General features: G+C 39.7%; 1 protein-coding gene across 3 annotated transcripts in view; it reads right to left on the minus strand.

Moving 5' to 3' along the window:
- Positions 1 to 7,101: 7,101 nt before the first annotated feature.
- ldlrap1a (low density lipoprotein receptor adaptor protein 1a) overlaps positions 7,102 to 16,071 on the minus strand; it is a 31,430-nt gene continuing 22,460 nt past the window's right edge. For 2 of the 3 annotated variants that reach the window (XM_034891452.1, XM_034891453.1), the window contains exons 5-11: positions 15,484 to 15,596; positions 14,988 to 15,102; positions 13,074 to 13,146; positions 12,356 to 12,451; positions 10,277 to 10,413; positions 9,859 to 9,893; positions 7,102 to 7,987 (exon numbers count right to left, since the gene is read on the minus strand). In XM_034891452.1, the coding sequence (XP_034747343.1) occupies positions 7,843 to 7,987; positions 9,859 to 9,893; positions 10,277 to 10,413; positions 12,356 to 12,451; positions 13,074 to 13,146; positions 14,988 to 15,102; positions 15,484 to 15,596 (714 nt within the window). In that variant the 3' untranslated portion in view covers positions 7,102 to 7,842. Of the gene's footprint in view, positions 7,988 to 9,559; positions 9,592 to 9,858; positions 9,894 to 10,276; positions 10,414 to 12,355; positions 12,452 to 13,073; positions 13,147 to 14,987; positions 15,103 to 15,483; positions 15,597 to 16,071 lie in introns of all 3 variants that reach the window. The other variant, XM_034891454.1, reaches the window with a different exon arrangement.

A 16,071-nucleotide genomic window follows, 5' to 3' on the forward strand; every position in this document is an offset into this window, starting at 1 on the left:
AGATTCAGCAGAATGACTGTGTAGAATGACTAAGTGACTCCAGTCGTGGTTTGTGAACTCAAGCCGGAGGGAGACACAAACCATCCGACGTAAAGAAAGAAGGTACTTGCACAAAGGGTTAAGAGAAAGAGACAATGACAGAAGTAGGGCATCATGGCTGTCCTGTAAAACCCAGCAGAATTAACCCTCCTGTTGTCTTCAGGTCAAATCTGAACCCTTTTCAAAAGGTTTCTATATCAGAAATTTGTTTTTTTTTGTCAATTTTATAGCATTTGGAGAAAAATATAATTGATAAAACAACTTGTGTGTGACAATGTGAAATGTCCAAACAAAATGTCAAAAAAGACAAATAAATAAATAAAAGTAACTAAAATGTGAACAAATGTGACAAAAATGGGGGGGGGGGGAGTGCTAAAAACCGCACAAACATTTCAAAAGGCTCCGAAAAAGTCGACAAACGTTGAAAAAGTGACAAACAACATTGGGGGAAAGACACAAAAGTGTGGAAAAAGGCAACCAGATCATAGATAAAAGGTTTTTCATTTGGAATTTTAACTCAGAAAAACCAAAATTTGCAGGTTGGCGGGAAGACATCACGAGGGCTAAAGAACAAGCGCGTCCGACAAAGAAGCTGGGGATTTGAATGCGATTGTTTCTTTCTGGGGGGGGGGGGAGCCGGTAGCGTCTGAGAGCCTGTTTAAAGCTGGAGTGGAATGCGCAGATGGACCAGGTGAAAGCAGGGAAAGATTTCAGCCAGCAGATGTGTTTCCTCCTCGCTGTCATGCCTTTCGTCTTTCTTTCATGAAGGAGAGATCAGGAGAAGATTCTAACGCAGATGTTGGCATGAAACACTCTCCTCATTAAAGTGAAGGCTCAGCCATACTCTCCTTTCCATTCACAGCAAGTAGCTTGCTTCTACTGTCTTAAAGGGCCAGTACACTCTACTCTAGAATAGCTTCTGAACCTCTGCCCACACACCTTTCTGGCATCAGACAGGGTGGAGCTGTGTTTTTGTGCATTTTTGTTACTTTCGGTAGCCAACTATCTTTCCACCCACGTCATGCTGTGATTGGCCAGCTGTGATCTGCCAGCTGGGTTTGGCCACCTGTGTGGAGGTGAGAAAAGGAGCCGGGGTTTGACTTTTTTTTTTCTCTCTAGCTCTTGTTTGTTTTTTTAACCTTGACCGAACTATTTGTCACTTTTCACGTGAATGACTTTTAAATTTCCTCCAGGAGAGACTCACTCTGCCTTTGAGTGTAGTCTTTAGGAACCACTCTGAACTTCAGTTTGGGACGTGATAAGACAACATGTCGTACGGACTTGTTATAACTGATGAGATCAGACAACATGTCATCAAACTTTTAAATACTTACGTGATCAGACAACACGTTCAAAGTAGCATACCCAAGCTCTTACTCTTAACATTTACTATTTAAAGAAACAGTCCCACAAATGTAAGGAATGTGTATGCCAAATTAAGTCAGTTGGGAATGGGGCTTCCAGCAAGGCTAGCCTGATTTCAGACTTCTAAATCCCCACACATATCTCAAGATGTTGATGTTATACCGACACCATTGGTTGGATTTGCAGACAAATAATCAGAGCTAGTTGGCAGAATTAAATAGTGGGCGTCAACTTTTTACATAGCTAGCTAGCTAATAGTTAAGAAATGCCCACAAGCATGGATGAGGTTGATGCAGCTGTACGTAACGTGTAAGTTGTAAATCCAATTACCAAAAAACAAGTCTTTCATTTGAATGATGGGAAACAATGTCAGTTCCTGTCTTATTATCAGGCTAGGACTAACCATATACCGAATTGATTTTATTTAGAAGCTCTTTTCTTATCCGACAAGAGTTTCAAAGGCAACAAGCTCGTTACTCAGAAGGTCGGACTGTTCTTTGAACTAGCGACGTGACACTCTTTGAAAATAAGCAGCTGCATCCTCTTGTTTTCGGAAATCTAAATAACTTCATCTTAATTTTATGATTAATCGAAGGAATCGAACGCTGGCGATCATCTTGCCACACACGTGGACAAGGTGAACAAGGTGAACTTTTCTAGATTTCTCATTAAAATGGATGTATGGGGGTTATTTGGATCATTGAACATTAATGTCATATAGTGGGTGATAAAAGTACCAAAGTGCTTAATAACAGTAATAGGGTACCTGAAGTGGTAATTTTTCTAGTATCGGGCTAATCCAAGCACACATACACACACATACATACTCATGCAGCAAGTCCATTCTCTGGCTGGCTGTGGTCCAAACTGACACATTGGGGGGAGCAGAAGGCAGAAGGCAGGCCTGGCCCAGACAGCTCCGTCTCTGTCTATCTGAATCTGCAGGAGGCGACTCGACAGCTGCTCAAGGTGAACATCCAATGAGGCATGTGCCAATATGGAGCCTGAGACTGCAAAAGAGACCTAAAGACAGACAGAGAGGACAGATGTGGGAATAAAATTGCAAGTGACAGACACAGTGAGAGAGAAGATCATTAGTTCGGAGTTTAAAAGCTCATTTGAATGTTAACAGAGGTGTTAGTAAGTTGAAATCTATAAACAAAGTTTAAATTTGAACTTTAAGGATCATCGTTGAAATATGAAAGGAATATTGACAGAAAATGTAATTGGAAACAATAAGCAGTTGAAATGAAAACAAAAAATTGCATGTACTGGTCATAAAATGTAGCACAATTGCCAAATACTATCTAATCAATTATTGCTTAACTTTGTTCCTATGCAGGTTTGGCAGGCCATCATTTATACATTTTAGTAAATAAAAAAAACTGGATTTTTTTCAAACATATGCTTGCTTGCCTTTACAGTCCAATCTCACCAAAGCAAGATTATTTCTCTTGTATGGATGTGTTAGACCCTCAGTACTCATACACCTATAAGACTTAAGAAACGTTAACGTAATAAATAATCTAGTTGTGCAATTTGTCCCAATAGAACATGACTTTCTCATTAACCCCAGGCCTTAAAAACAAACAAATTCCTGCTTATCTAATCGTCATGTGCCAACGGAAGTCTACAAAAATGGTTAAAATCATCCCATTCACCCTAGTTTGCATGTTATTGTGGATCCCGCAACTTCTAGGCAAGTCCCGCCCTCTGGAGCAGCCCGATTGGTTGGGGTTAGGCATTGACCTCAGACAGTTAATGTTAGGATAGCCGACTGGACAGGGGATAGGACCTGAAAAAATAGGGGTTCCGTTAAGTTCCGTAAGCATTGACGCCTGGCCAATAGTAGCGTGTGAATGCCATTGAAGGGCGGGTCTTGCCTAGAAGGCCCATGGGCTCCATAGTAACGCCTAGTTTGCCTGTACTGTAGATGACTGGATGAGTGACTGTTGAGAACCTTGAATACTCACCCTAAGGTCCTACACATAGTAAAGAATAGGGCCCTTTACTTATGGCATATATTTGTACTTGATGTCGAAGCAAATAACCAAGAAGCATGGATTCACAGCAGAATAATGGAGTCAGTGTTTAATGTACTATCATGACGTCTGTGTTTGAGCCATTTTGATGTTCATGGGATAAAACCTGTTCATGAGGGCTAGCATGACTCTGCTATCGTTCAAACCCATGGTATATATGCTATTTCTATGAAAAATATAAATGTCTAATTATGTATTAACACAGGAAAGAAATAAAATATTTTCAATGCACCGTGTATGTGTCCTGGTGTTTGCTGTACATTCTGTCAGTTAGAAATATCAAAAAATCCAAATATCAGTTATAAATATTTGTCTTGTCATGATGGGGAAAGCTGAATGTAACATGTTAAAAAAGGATAATCGAAATATAAAATAGTATTGATGCTAGTGCTAAAACAATGAGTCGATTAATAGATTAGTTGATGAGCAGAAAACTAGTTTTCTTAACTGTTAATTGATTATTGATTGAGAAAATAATCCCACCACATGGCTCATTCAGTAGTAGTTCTAGAGCTTTCAGTTAGGGCTGGGCAATATATCGATATTATATTAATATCCTGATATGAGACTAGACATGGTCTTTGATTTTGGATATCATATCGTAAATGGCTGAAGTGTCGCCTTTTCCTGGTTTTAGAGTTTTTATAATATCGCCACAATATCTCATCGAGGTATTGGGACAAGAATACGATATCATCAGAGATCAGATATCACAAAATCTGATTTCCTCAGAAAATTGAGTTTTCATATATATATATGAAAATTGAGTTTTCATATATATATATATGCATGACCCATGAGTATTACACATCAGCCCGGTTACTCTGGAAAAAATATGATAGGAATATTTTACCACTAATAATAAATTACCAAGATTTACAGAGTAATTGATTATGAAAGCGGTCATACTTTTATCAAATCCAATCAAACCTCAAAATTTAAATATCCCACTGTGGTCCAGATCGGTCCCTTCCCATCACACTGGTTGCGAGAAGCGTTGAACAATCCAGGAAATGCTAAAGCGGATGTTAATGCTTCACTGCAAGACCAGTATCAGCCCAATCTATTAGAATACTTCAACGTTTTGGTGAGAGTCAACGCTGGCCTCCAACATGTGGGGCGGGACAAGGTTAGATTGCAATGGACGTGGCCCAGGCCTTTAAACTCAAGACTGGTTTATGAGTCTGGATTAGCAGCTGCCATGCATCAATAGAACAACCCCTAATACACACACTCCACCCAATCCGGTGCCTCCTGTGGAACCAAAAACATAAATTAGACTGCTGCTCCAGAGAGTGTTCAATCGCAGGTGTTCCCACACACACAAGCCAATGGTGTCAAATAAAAATGGGGAAATTTGCTGTATAATGAATGAAGTAGTGGCACATGACTCAGTATATTGTCAAAGGAGGCTGATGGAGCCTAATGATGTTTGGTTTATGGCTCTAGCCTTGGATGGCGGGGAGTGCTGGTGTCTGTCTGATGTGCCGTGGACGTCAAAAATGAAGACATGGACACGCAAACAAACACACACACGCATCTTTCTAAGCTCTTTTCTTTGTTTAGTCCCCTGCTTCTCTGTCAGCCTGCACTCACTGCTGTCATCTGAATATCTAGAAGAAGGAACAATTCATGAATGAATGTCACCATTTCTCCATCCCACTGCTGTAACACATTACCATGGCATCTCAGCGTGCATGCCTTTCATCAAATTTACAAAGCGTGAGACAGAGAGTTGGAGCTCCCTTTGAAAAAAAGCTATTAAATAATGCAGGTAAGTAAGCTTGTCGGGACGAAATGTACAAAAAAAAAGAAAAAAAACCTGCTTCCCTGAATCAGAGACTAGTTAGGGAGAGAAAGGGGGAGAACCTGCGTGACTTTCACCCCTGAAGTGTGTGTGTGTCACAGCTGTGACGAGGACATCAGACAGGCTGAAGACCCCTGCCATTACATCCTCCCGCTCGTGGTTTATAGATCAGACACAAGGCATCCTGCAGTTTTTACCTCCTCGTGACATCTTTATTAACCTATACTGTCAATTAGAATCTAGAGGCATGAAGAGGACGGGCATATTTGGACGAATTAGACATGTTATAACGTCATGATCTGGCAATGGAGAATACAAATGACTGGGCTGAAGATGTGACCAGCTTTAGATGCTGCTACAGACTCCAAATAGCTGGTCTTCATTGGCTAGTGCAAGACTGCCCCCTGCTGCTGGTAAAAACAAACTGCACACTCATGTCATCAGTCAGGATGAGTATACTATAGTCATTCCATCCGCAACGGATCAGATTAACAAATATGAACATTTGTCAGCTGATGATGCAAAACCCAGAATATAGGCCTACACAGTAACCCTCAAACTGTGACTACAGTGATCCAGACACATCCAGAGTTCAGCAGGTGGCCTATCTTTATAAATCATTTGGGAAGATCCTTGCAGTACTAAAAAGGAGGCTCACTCCATATCACCGGACATCCACGTAACTTTGGATAACCGGAGTTCTCACAAATCAAAGTAACCATTCCAACAATAGAGGTTCTTGTATATTTGAGCAACTTTGCATTGGTTTTCCTCGCTTTAAATCAATGATTTGCATTACTAGTTTACAAGGCTCTGAATGGTTAAGCAGCTATATACCTAGTGGACTGCTTCTCCTTCTGCCTTAGGTCATCAAACACGATGGCATTAAATTTACAAGAAAAGGAGGATGGAGAGGCAGGTCTTATTTTTAACCTGGCTTTTATGCAAGTTGTGCTTTTTGCTGTTATTCTTCTGAAGCACAACGTTCTGTTTTGTTGTATTTTAGTTTTTGTGGGACATCTTAATCCGTTCCAATTTCCTTTTAATGTTATGTTAAAGACTGGATGTGCATCTTATGTATGTATGTATGTATGTATGTATGTATGTATGAATGAATGAAAGGTGCTGTACTTTTAGTTTATTATCTTTGTTTGCAAATAGTTTACCAGTTAGTCATGGAATAGTAGATGTCAAGAGTTACATTTTTTGAGCACTTTAGTTTGACCCTCCTGTTGTTGTTGGGTCAAACTAACCCGTTTTCCTATATCAGGTTTTTTTTAATTACCCCAAATAACATGATTGATTCCAAACAAAACTCTTTGCAAAGTACAAATCTCTACTTTCATTCATTTTTGGGCATCTTACTCAATTTTATAGCACTGGAAAAAGAAATTGAAGTGGTTTTGAAATAGTATTGATTAAAAGTTGACACGTTCCAGTCTGTGATGTCCATCCATAAACTTTCCTTTAATTTTAGTTGAAATAATTCCTAATTTCAGCTATTCTAACTCAAACATTAGGTACAATTTCCTAAAAATTAGGTTTCTTGATTATAAATTACAAAAATAACTCTAAAACTAAAGTTAATAAGATAGTGTTACGTATTGTTAAACATGTGGCAAACATTGAAAAAGGGACAAAAACATTTAAAAAAAGTAAAAAATATTGATTAAAAAGAGTCAACTATAATTATTGGCTTTCATTTTTGAAGGGAAGACAACACAAGGGTTAAAATATCCTTGCTTGACCTCAGCAATATGTTCCCCATTTAACACACAGCTGATACAGTATGTAAATGTAATCACTGTGTTGTTCATAAATCGTATTTATGTACCAAAAGGAGTCCTTTTTTTCTATGAATATATTTTAATTCTGTATAATGCTGGTGGATAATGTACATGAAATGAAAACATTGGAATCTGGGAACCACAAACACATCTTGGCGTCCGCCCTGAGAACGCTGTTACACTGCAGTGAAAAAGTACCGCCTGTAACATGTCCACTGATACAAAAGGTTCATATAAATACAACTAGCTTGATTTTCACATTTTAGACATGTTCACTTTACAATCCAGGGCTGGTAGATGACTAAATCCTCGCGATAAACTACATCCACTGAAACCTTAATGCAGTGTGGCTGATTGTCCCGCTGTTATTAAGGCCTGTTGATACAGTCTGTCTTAAATCCTACTCTTCATCCATAAAAAATAATTACAAATCTATAAATTATAACTAAACACATATACAAAACATTGATTATGACGCTACTGAAACAGAACAATAGACGCGAACAACAGGACAACATATGCTGACGTAAGACGAACTTGGTAAACATAGGTTTGTAAGAATGTTTGCGGTGTAATAGTAGGACAGACGCAGTAACCGTGAACAGGAGGATATTATTGCTTTGGTGTGCAGGGGCGGCAGCCCATTCTGTTTCCACAAAATCGGAAGAATTGTCCATGTGAAGAGTGCACCAACAAAGTGAGGAGGCCAAACGTCATCTCACAACTCCAACCTTATTCCCAGGAAGACATAAAGACACCCATCCTCCCCTCAGTCGTCGCCTCTTTCTCTGCTGCGTTGTGGTCAGAAGCCGAGGATGTCGTCCCCGAAAGGGTCGAGAGCGTTGGAAGTGTTCCCGTTGGTGGAGTCCCAGTCGGGTTCAGTGAGCCAGTCTTGAGGCGTCACCCCAATGTCCAGGACCTGGGGGTCAGTACGCGACACTGCCAGTCTGAGAAGACAGGAGAAGAGAAGGATGAAAAAGCTCTGTTACGGTTTGTTAACCCTCATGCTGTCCTCGGGTCAAATTGACCCATTTTCATATATCAATGTTTGAACATAGAAGAAGAAAAAAAAAAAACTCAACAAAAGTGTTAATTTTCAATTTTGACAGGAAGACAAAATGGGACAAGGCTTAAACAGTTTGAAAAGGATACGGCTTGGTTTTGTTCTATGGTTTCCATATTTGACACCAAATTTCAATCATAGACCAAAACAAGTTCATCTCTCAATATCTCTTTAAATCTCTATACTACAACTGTGAAAGCCTGACACAAATCTTGGAAGACAACTGACAAGTACACGGCGCTGTAGATTTTAGCAAATGTTACTCTAACTGGAGGGAAGAGTGCATTTTTTGGCGACTATTTTTCAGCTACAGACTGACTTTTGGAGGGCTAGTGAGCATTCAAGGATTGTGTCATGAAATGCAATGTGGCGTTTTTCTACAGCAGTGCTAAAAGACTAAAATAGGTACAAACAAGAAATATACAAGTATAAAACTACATGATAAAAAAAGATGTGCAAAATACATAAATGTCTCAAGTGTAAATTTGCAATGTGCAAGGCAGTTCAAGGGGTTGGCTGAAGACTTTGATAAACAGTTTAGAGCTCGTCATAGAAGTCTGTGTTCAGCTTGTAGTATGGAGGAACTTGTCTAGAGCACAGAAGCTGGATTAAACTACTGAGCCTTATTAAGACAAACTACATTCTTTTATCACATGAGGGCTTGTGATGAACATGCCTGGGGGTCTATTCATAATTATTTCTAATACAAACTTTTCCCAGAGTAAGAGCATCACCGGAGGCGGGAAATTATCTTCTTAGCCGAGAACAAGGTGAGCTTTGTTGCTTACAGCGTTGGCCAGTGTGACTGCTTTTTTAGTGATTAACACAAGTACATGATATCCTCTTCCCCCCCCCCCCCCCCCCCCCCCCCCCCCCCCCCCCCCCCCCCCCCCCCCCCCCCCCCCCCCCCCCAACTTCAGGCCTAATTCCACTCAGCAAGAATAGCCGTTTGCTCTTTAAAGTTTGGGTCGAGTAGTGATTTCAGTGCTGCCTCCACTGCAGCTCAGACCTCCCAGACACGTTTGTGTAACTAAAGCCTCCATCTCTTCTAATTAAGATCCCTCGGTTTGGCTGCAAGCTGCCTTTTCCCTTTCTGGGATAAGAAGTGGGGTGGAGGTCAACAAGATTACTTTAAGACGTCCGGTTCACATGATCCGTGGGATAAGCTGTTTAATTTGTCACTAGGATCAAGTGACCTGCTGCTCCACTACCACATCGGTGACCACAAACTGAGTAATTGCTTGGCGAAGCCCTCGGTGTGTGTAGCAAAGTGCCATTACTCCCAGTGAGTCAGTCCAGACAAGACAAACAAAGACTATAAAGAGGGTTTTCGGGAAGAAAAGAAAATATGCAATTTCTGGTTATACGAGAACTGGGTTATAGTTAGGTTACTACTGTAATTAGCCACTACAATACTACAAGGCTTGTGACAGCCGAAAGTGGTACTAAACTTTACCTGGACATGAACCATAGCTATCCAGAGCACAGCTGGAGACAAAAACACACAACAGATTGAGGACACTTTAAAGTTTAGCTATCAAGTTATTTCTGATATGAAAAAAAATCCTGCAGTACACGGAAATCGTCAGTAAGTGGCGCTGTAAAGCCAGGCATTAAGAGAGTAGACTACAGTACGCTGAAGGATTTGACAAGGCAGAGATTGAGGGGGAGGGGCTATTATTTAAACAAGCAGCAGAGGGAATCAATTAGTATTAATTTCAGTGAATAATTAAACTATTAAGACTAATATCTCACTTGGAGAAGGCTTCATCCAAACCATCTTCGATTTCCTGTAAAGACGAAAAAAAGAAGAATATTAAGTGCAATATTCACCCAGTGAAAATAATATAAGGATGTGTGGTGATGCGGTTTCATGTAACTACATGTTAGACACACCTAGTTAAGACATCTCACTTTATTTTCAACTGTGTAATACATGCAAAGACAAATCAATTTGAAACACAGAAGACTTGCAACATCACATATTTTACATCTCAATTAGAAAATGGATCTTAAGACAAGTTTAGAGCTAGACTTAGGGGAGTTGCATCCGTTTCACTTGTCCATAGCTGCAACATAGAGCCAGAGGATGGGGGGGGGGGGGGGGGGGGGGGGGGGGGGGGGGGGGGGGGGGGGGGGGGGGGGGGGGGGGGGGGGGGGGGGGGTGTCTTACCAAGGCAGAGCTGTTGTTGTTATTGGTGGTCTCAGAGGGCCCGCGGTTATCCAGCTGATCCTGTTCTACGTTCCCATTGGTCTCCACCACCACATTCACACTGTCCTCAAAGTCCAATAGGTTGTCTGTGGCAACATCTACTTGAGAGGTGGAAGGACAGGTGGAGGTGAAGGACACGCCGTTAGTTGTTCTTTACACTTGTGTTGTCTTTTTCAAAATATCTATATATGAATATTGGAAATATTGGTTTCTCGTTAACTACCTAATCTTAATTACCCCAAAATAACATGGAGGACTTCATACAACGGACTTTGCAAGTACAATAAAAATTCGGATCTCTACTTCCATTGAATTTGGGGTACTTTATTCAATGTTTCGAAACAGTATCCTCACGCTATATTTAAAATATTAGTCAACATAATTCATAGTTTCTGCTTTTAAAAACAAAAACAAAAAATCTGGTAATTTCCTATAAATGAGGATTATTGACCACAAATTCCAAAAATAAAGTGGAAACAAGTTTGTTATTGGTGTTTCTACATAGAAACATAGAAAAAAAAGGGTTAAACATAAAAAAACGCACAACGTTGACAAAAAGCACCAAAAGTATTGATAAAAAACAAAAGACAAAAAAAAGTGTTGATTTTCACCAGGGAGGACATGGTCGAATCAAAGACAACACAAGGGTTATAAATATCGACAGATGCTGGTTTTTCTAAATAAAACCAAAAGATAAAATAAAACCGATATTAGGAACTGATATGCATATATACAGTACATAGCTAATGGAAGTCAAATAAAGATCTTGGAATGAACAACACACAACTTTGTTTAAATGCTTGCGGCAGTTATTTATTAAATGGGAAACTTTCAACATAATCCCCAGTAAAAGATAGTGTGGTGGGCGTAGTAGTGGTAGTAGTAGTGTTGTGGGCGGGACATTAAGTCAGACTCATTGGTGTGTGGAATCAAAGCAGAGGGACAGACAGAGGCGCTGTAGCCAGGCCAAAGAAATGCACTTTTGTAATTACTTTTTTAGTTGTCATCAGGCAAATAAAACACAGACACAGATCATCTGCAAACTGCCAGAAACCAGCCCCATAATCGTCCAGGGCCAATAATCGGACTATCCATAGTTAAAAGTATACACAGGTAATCTGTGTGTATTATGAAGGGACTAGAAGCCTAGCCGGCCTGTTATGTTGTATGTCACTACATAACAGAAAACAGATTTGACCAATAATGGAGCAACAAATGTAAAGTGTGACCTCTGGGGGACACAAGAAGAAAGGCCCTAGACCTTGTTAGAATAGGTTCATCCCCATCCTGTAATTTTTTAAGTAAAAGGTGGAATAAGATTATTTTTGTATTTTTTCTATTAGTTTATGCTTTGTTTCGGTTCTGCAGCCATGGGGTTATAGGCAGGGCTTTCCATTAACAGTTTTTCTGGTTTTCCAAATTCGCTAGCCACTCTGCATTGTCGCTAACCACAATCTAGTGGGAGAATACTATTTCTTTTTTTTTTTAGATTATTTTTGGTCATGTTAGGACTTTATGGATTTATGGAGACATATAAAGGGAGTCAAACCCACGTCCGTTGCGTCAAGGAGTAAGCCGTTAAATATGAGTGTGCTCTACCAGGTGAGCTACCCAAGCTCTCACGTGTCAACCAAGGTGAAGAGAACTTTACCGTTCATTCAGAATCAAATCATGTACATCGTATATACTATTTTTTTAATGTTGTTTATAATTGATTAATAATGAGCTTTACTGCCAGATTTGCTCGCAGAATGCAGAAGAAAAATAAGACTAAATGCCGAAACAATCCCTTCCGATTGTTAACCTGTGTGACCGGTGTGTCCTGTGTGGAGACCCCAAATGGTTATCATGGGCGCTGAAAAGAAGTGAACGGCGCTTCCCGGCCCAACTTTCTAGTCTCAGGTTCAAACTGTAAGAGCTTAACGTCATTGCTCTGCTGCCCAAGAATAAATGAGAAACAAAACACTATGTACACTAAGTATGTGGCTCCAATGATTTGTTTGCATCAGCCACAGTTTTTTTTTTTTTTTTTTTTTTTACCTGTCCCTTTCAGGCTCCCCAGGCTGTTGGATCTCTCTGAATGGGAACTACTGCCGCCATCTCCAGCTGAACCGGACTTCACTCTTTTCCCTTTCTCTAGAAAAGAGGAGAGACATTGCACAAGCAGATCAAAACGTGTTTATTGCAGCAGATATAAACGTCCTTGAGCGTTCCTGTCCCGCGTGTGTGTGTGTGTGTGTGTGTGTGTGTGTGTGTGTGTGTGTGTGTGTGTGTGTGTGTGTGTGTGTGTGTGTGTGGGTGTGTTTTCCAGACCTTGAAGAGTGGTGACTCTGGTGCAGTGGTGGAAGAAGTATTCAGATGATTTACTCAAGTAAAAGTACTAATATCACACAGTAAAAATACTCGATTGCAAGTAAAGGTCCTGCATTAAAAATGTTACTAATGTACCATCAGAAATATGTAAAAGTAAAATACTGACATTTTAGAAACTGGAAACAATCCAAACTGTTCGGTGTTTAATCTTCAAATTGATTCAGCTGTGTGACTTGTAGGCAGATACATTGTTGGGTAGTTGTGTTTAAAGTGCAAGTGATTTGTAAAGTAACTATTAGATTAATGTCGTGGAGTAAAAAAGGACAATATTTTCTTCTGAAATGTAGCAAAGTAGAAAGTGGCATTAAAAGTACAAGTGAAGTACCTCAAATTTGTAATTAAGTACAGTACCTGAGTAAATGTTCTTCACTGCTGTGGTGCTTACCTTCTTTAGCCACTTGCCAGAGTTCAAAAGCTACAGTGAAGGCCTGGGCTACTGTCAGAGCCACTGCCTGAGCCTGGAAACCGGAAGGGAAATACACGTTGTTACAGCACATGGCTGCATTAGTGTGTACCAACCCCAGTGAAGAATAAAACTGAATAAACAGAATGATAGGCATGATCTTCAATAGGTCTCCTATTTCATGTCAAAATACATTTTGTCAGAGCAGAGGATACAAAGTGGTTACCACCAGTCTCCATTACCTCGATAAGAGAGAGGTAAGAACTAAGGAAGTAGGGTATTATGTTATCTGGGAGAGAAAGGGATGAGTGTGGAAGCAAGTAAGATGAGAGGAAAAGTGCCCTTCTGGTTGTCAACACACAGGAGGAGCAGAGGAACATGAAGGTTGGTTTGGGGAGCAGGACTTCTAGGGTTTCATGTGTACATGAAGAAGCAGAAATATTTTTGTATTTGTAGTCCCGAACTGCATAGCCTACTACAAAAATCAAACCGCAGTCTTGCTACCACGCGCTAACGTTAGCTGGGGGGGGGGGGGCTTCATATTGTGCATCTATCGCGTGGAATTTCCTTAATTTATTTAGATAGTAAATAACCTCGGGAAACAGAGAAGTATCGTCATGGGATCCATTGCTTTTACCAATGTAACCGTCAGTTATGGGAATAACAGTGTTCCTAACGCCGTTACTTTTTTCAGTAACGGGTAATCTAATTGATTAAATGAGAGATGAAAGCGGTGGTTTTCATCAGACCAACTAGATCTGGGAGCCAAGAGGCAAAGACTTTTTTTTACTGTTCTTCCTTAGTTAGTTAGTGGGCCGTGCACGAGACAAGCGCATAAATGCTGACGATTGGCTGAGGTTGATTCAAATGTCATGGTAAGCCTATACGAGGTAGTTGGGCGGGTGTTTGAAAGCACGCAGTCAGACACACAACGTACACAACACAAGAGGTATGGCGTAATGAAAATGGGGGGGGGGGGGTAACTTTTCTTGCTAAAGATTTTCCACCGTGGTGAGAAAACATGACTACGACTCTAGAGTGGGTACTCGCTCCGAAGCTAATTGCTGTCACTCTCTCACTTCTCCCTCGCTGTAACACACACACACACAGGGTATTTGCACTACAAAGAGTGTATATGTTTGTTATTTCTTTTTGCTCTGGTGCTTAACAAGCATTACTTAATTTTGAGCAGTTGTGGCCTGTTGAGGAGCAATTAATATCATTAGTTCCAAAACATGTCTGTTGTTCTTTGTATCGATCCACTGGACATAATATCTATGACATGGCATCTAAATGGAGGCTAGTCTCACTTTGTCCCACAGCAACAATAAAATAGTTTAGATGTGTATACAGTTTCTGTAAATAATGTATTGTATTAAGTGTCCATTGCATTATAATATTCAGATTTATCATCATATATTGAACATGCACATGTATTTTAAGTTCCATTTAAGAGGCGGGGAGGTGGGGTCACATTTGAGCATTTAAAAATGTACTTGAAATTGAATTAGCTACTTTGAGAAGTAACTCGTTACTTTTATAATTTGTATCTAATTTAGTTATTTTTTGGAAGAAGTAACTAATTACTTTTTTAAAGTAACTTGCCCCAACACTGGTAACTATTCTATATACCAACTTTTAAAAAATTGTAACTGTAATGGAATACAGTTACCCATAATTTGTATTCTGAAAACGTAGCGCTGTTACATGTAGTCAGTTACTCCCAACGCTGCACCCGCCCATAAAGAGAAGTTAACACCCCGTCAAACGACAGACTAAAAAAGGTACACTTAACTCTGAGTTAGACATTCATAACAACCAAGTGAAATTATCACTGCACTGGAATTTAAATGATATGCATTATGAAGTAAAACACTGCTGCTGTGGTCAACTCACCACTTTCCTTTTGGAGCAGAGGTAAGCGTGGCACTCCAGGGTCCCATTGAGGGTGTTTTGAGCGATATAAGCAAACATTTTATCATGCTGCTTGTCCACTGTGCAGTAGGATATTCTGCAGGCCAGAGTGGACAGAGGGGACAGGTTAGAGGGACAGCGTACCCAGAGTTTACAGCTTAACACTCATGTGGTTCTCGGGTCAAATTGCCCCGTTTTCCTATATCAATGTTCTTTTTAATTACCAAAAATAACATGATTGATTCCACACAACGCTCTTTGGCAAGTACAAATCTCTACTTTCATTATTTTTGGGGTGTTGAGTAAAAATTGACATATTCCAGTTTGTGATTATCCATCAACATCCATTCCTTTAATTTTAGTCTAAATAATTTCTATTTTAGGTATAATTTCCTACAAATGAAGATTATTGACCATAAATTCCAAAGATAACTATACAACTAAAGTGAATAATTTAGTGTTAATTTAGTTAACATACCTGTATATGGAGACATTTTCCAGGAGTTTATTGGTCAAGCGGTCGTACAGGACGATTCCCCGTGGGGAAACCTTAAGAGTAACCTTCTTAGGCTTCTTCCCAATAGCTTTAGCCTGTTTCAGAAACATTAATTAAAAGAAGGGTTTCTTTAATAGAATGTTAGTTTTTAACCATTGGGGAAGTGCATACTGTGGCTTTTAAAACCATTTTAAGTCCAGAATTTACAAAAAAGTACTCCAAGTGAAGTGGGAATTTAAGAAATGTAACTAACAAAATGAAATCTCCAAAGAGAAATATTGTAGTCTAGTTCATTAATGACCTATTTACTAACCTGCCATACTAGCAACAACAAAGACAAAACACATCTTAGTTTTTAGAGATGTTTAGTGTGTTCCTGTCCACTTATTTTAATGCATATTTTCAATTTGCACATAAAAACAACATGTCTGGAAACAAATAAATAATTTACTGTTTTCTTTGTGTGGCAGATATCAAAATGTTAGGGCATCAAAAAGCAACAAAAGTTTTCAGGCACCGACCAATACTAGGGATTTTCCTCCCTAGTATTGAGTATTAGGAAATGCCTCG

The sequence above is a fragment of the Etheostoma cragini genome, chromosome 14 (genome assembly GCF_013103735.1).
Source record: "Etheostoma cragini isolate CJK2018 chromosome 14, CSU_Ecrag_1.0, whole genome shotgun sequence".
Lineage (NCBI taxonomy): Eukaryota > Metazoa > Chordata > Actinopteri > Perciformes > Percidae > Etheostoma > Etheostoma cragini.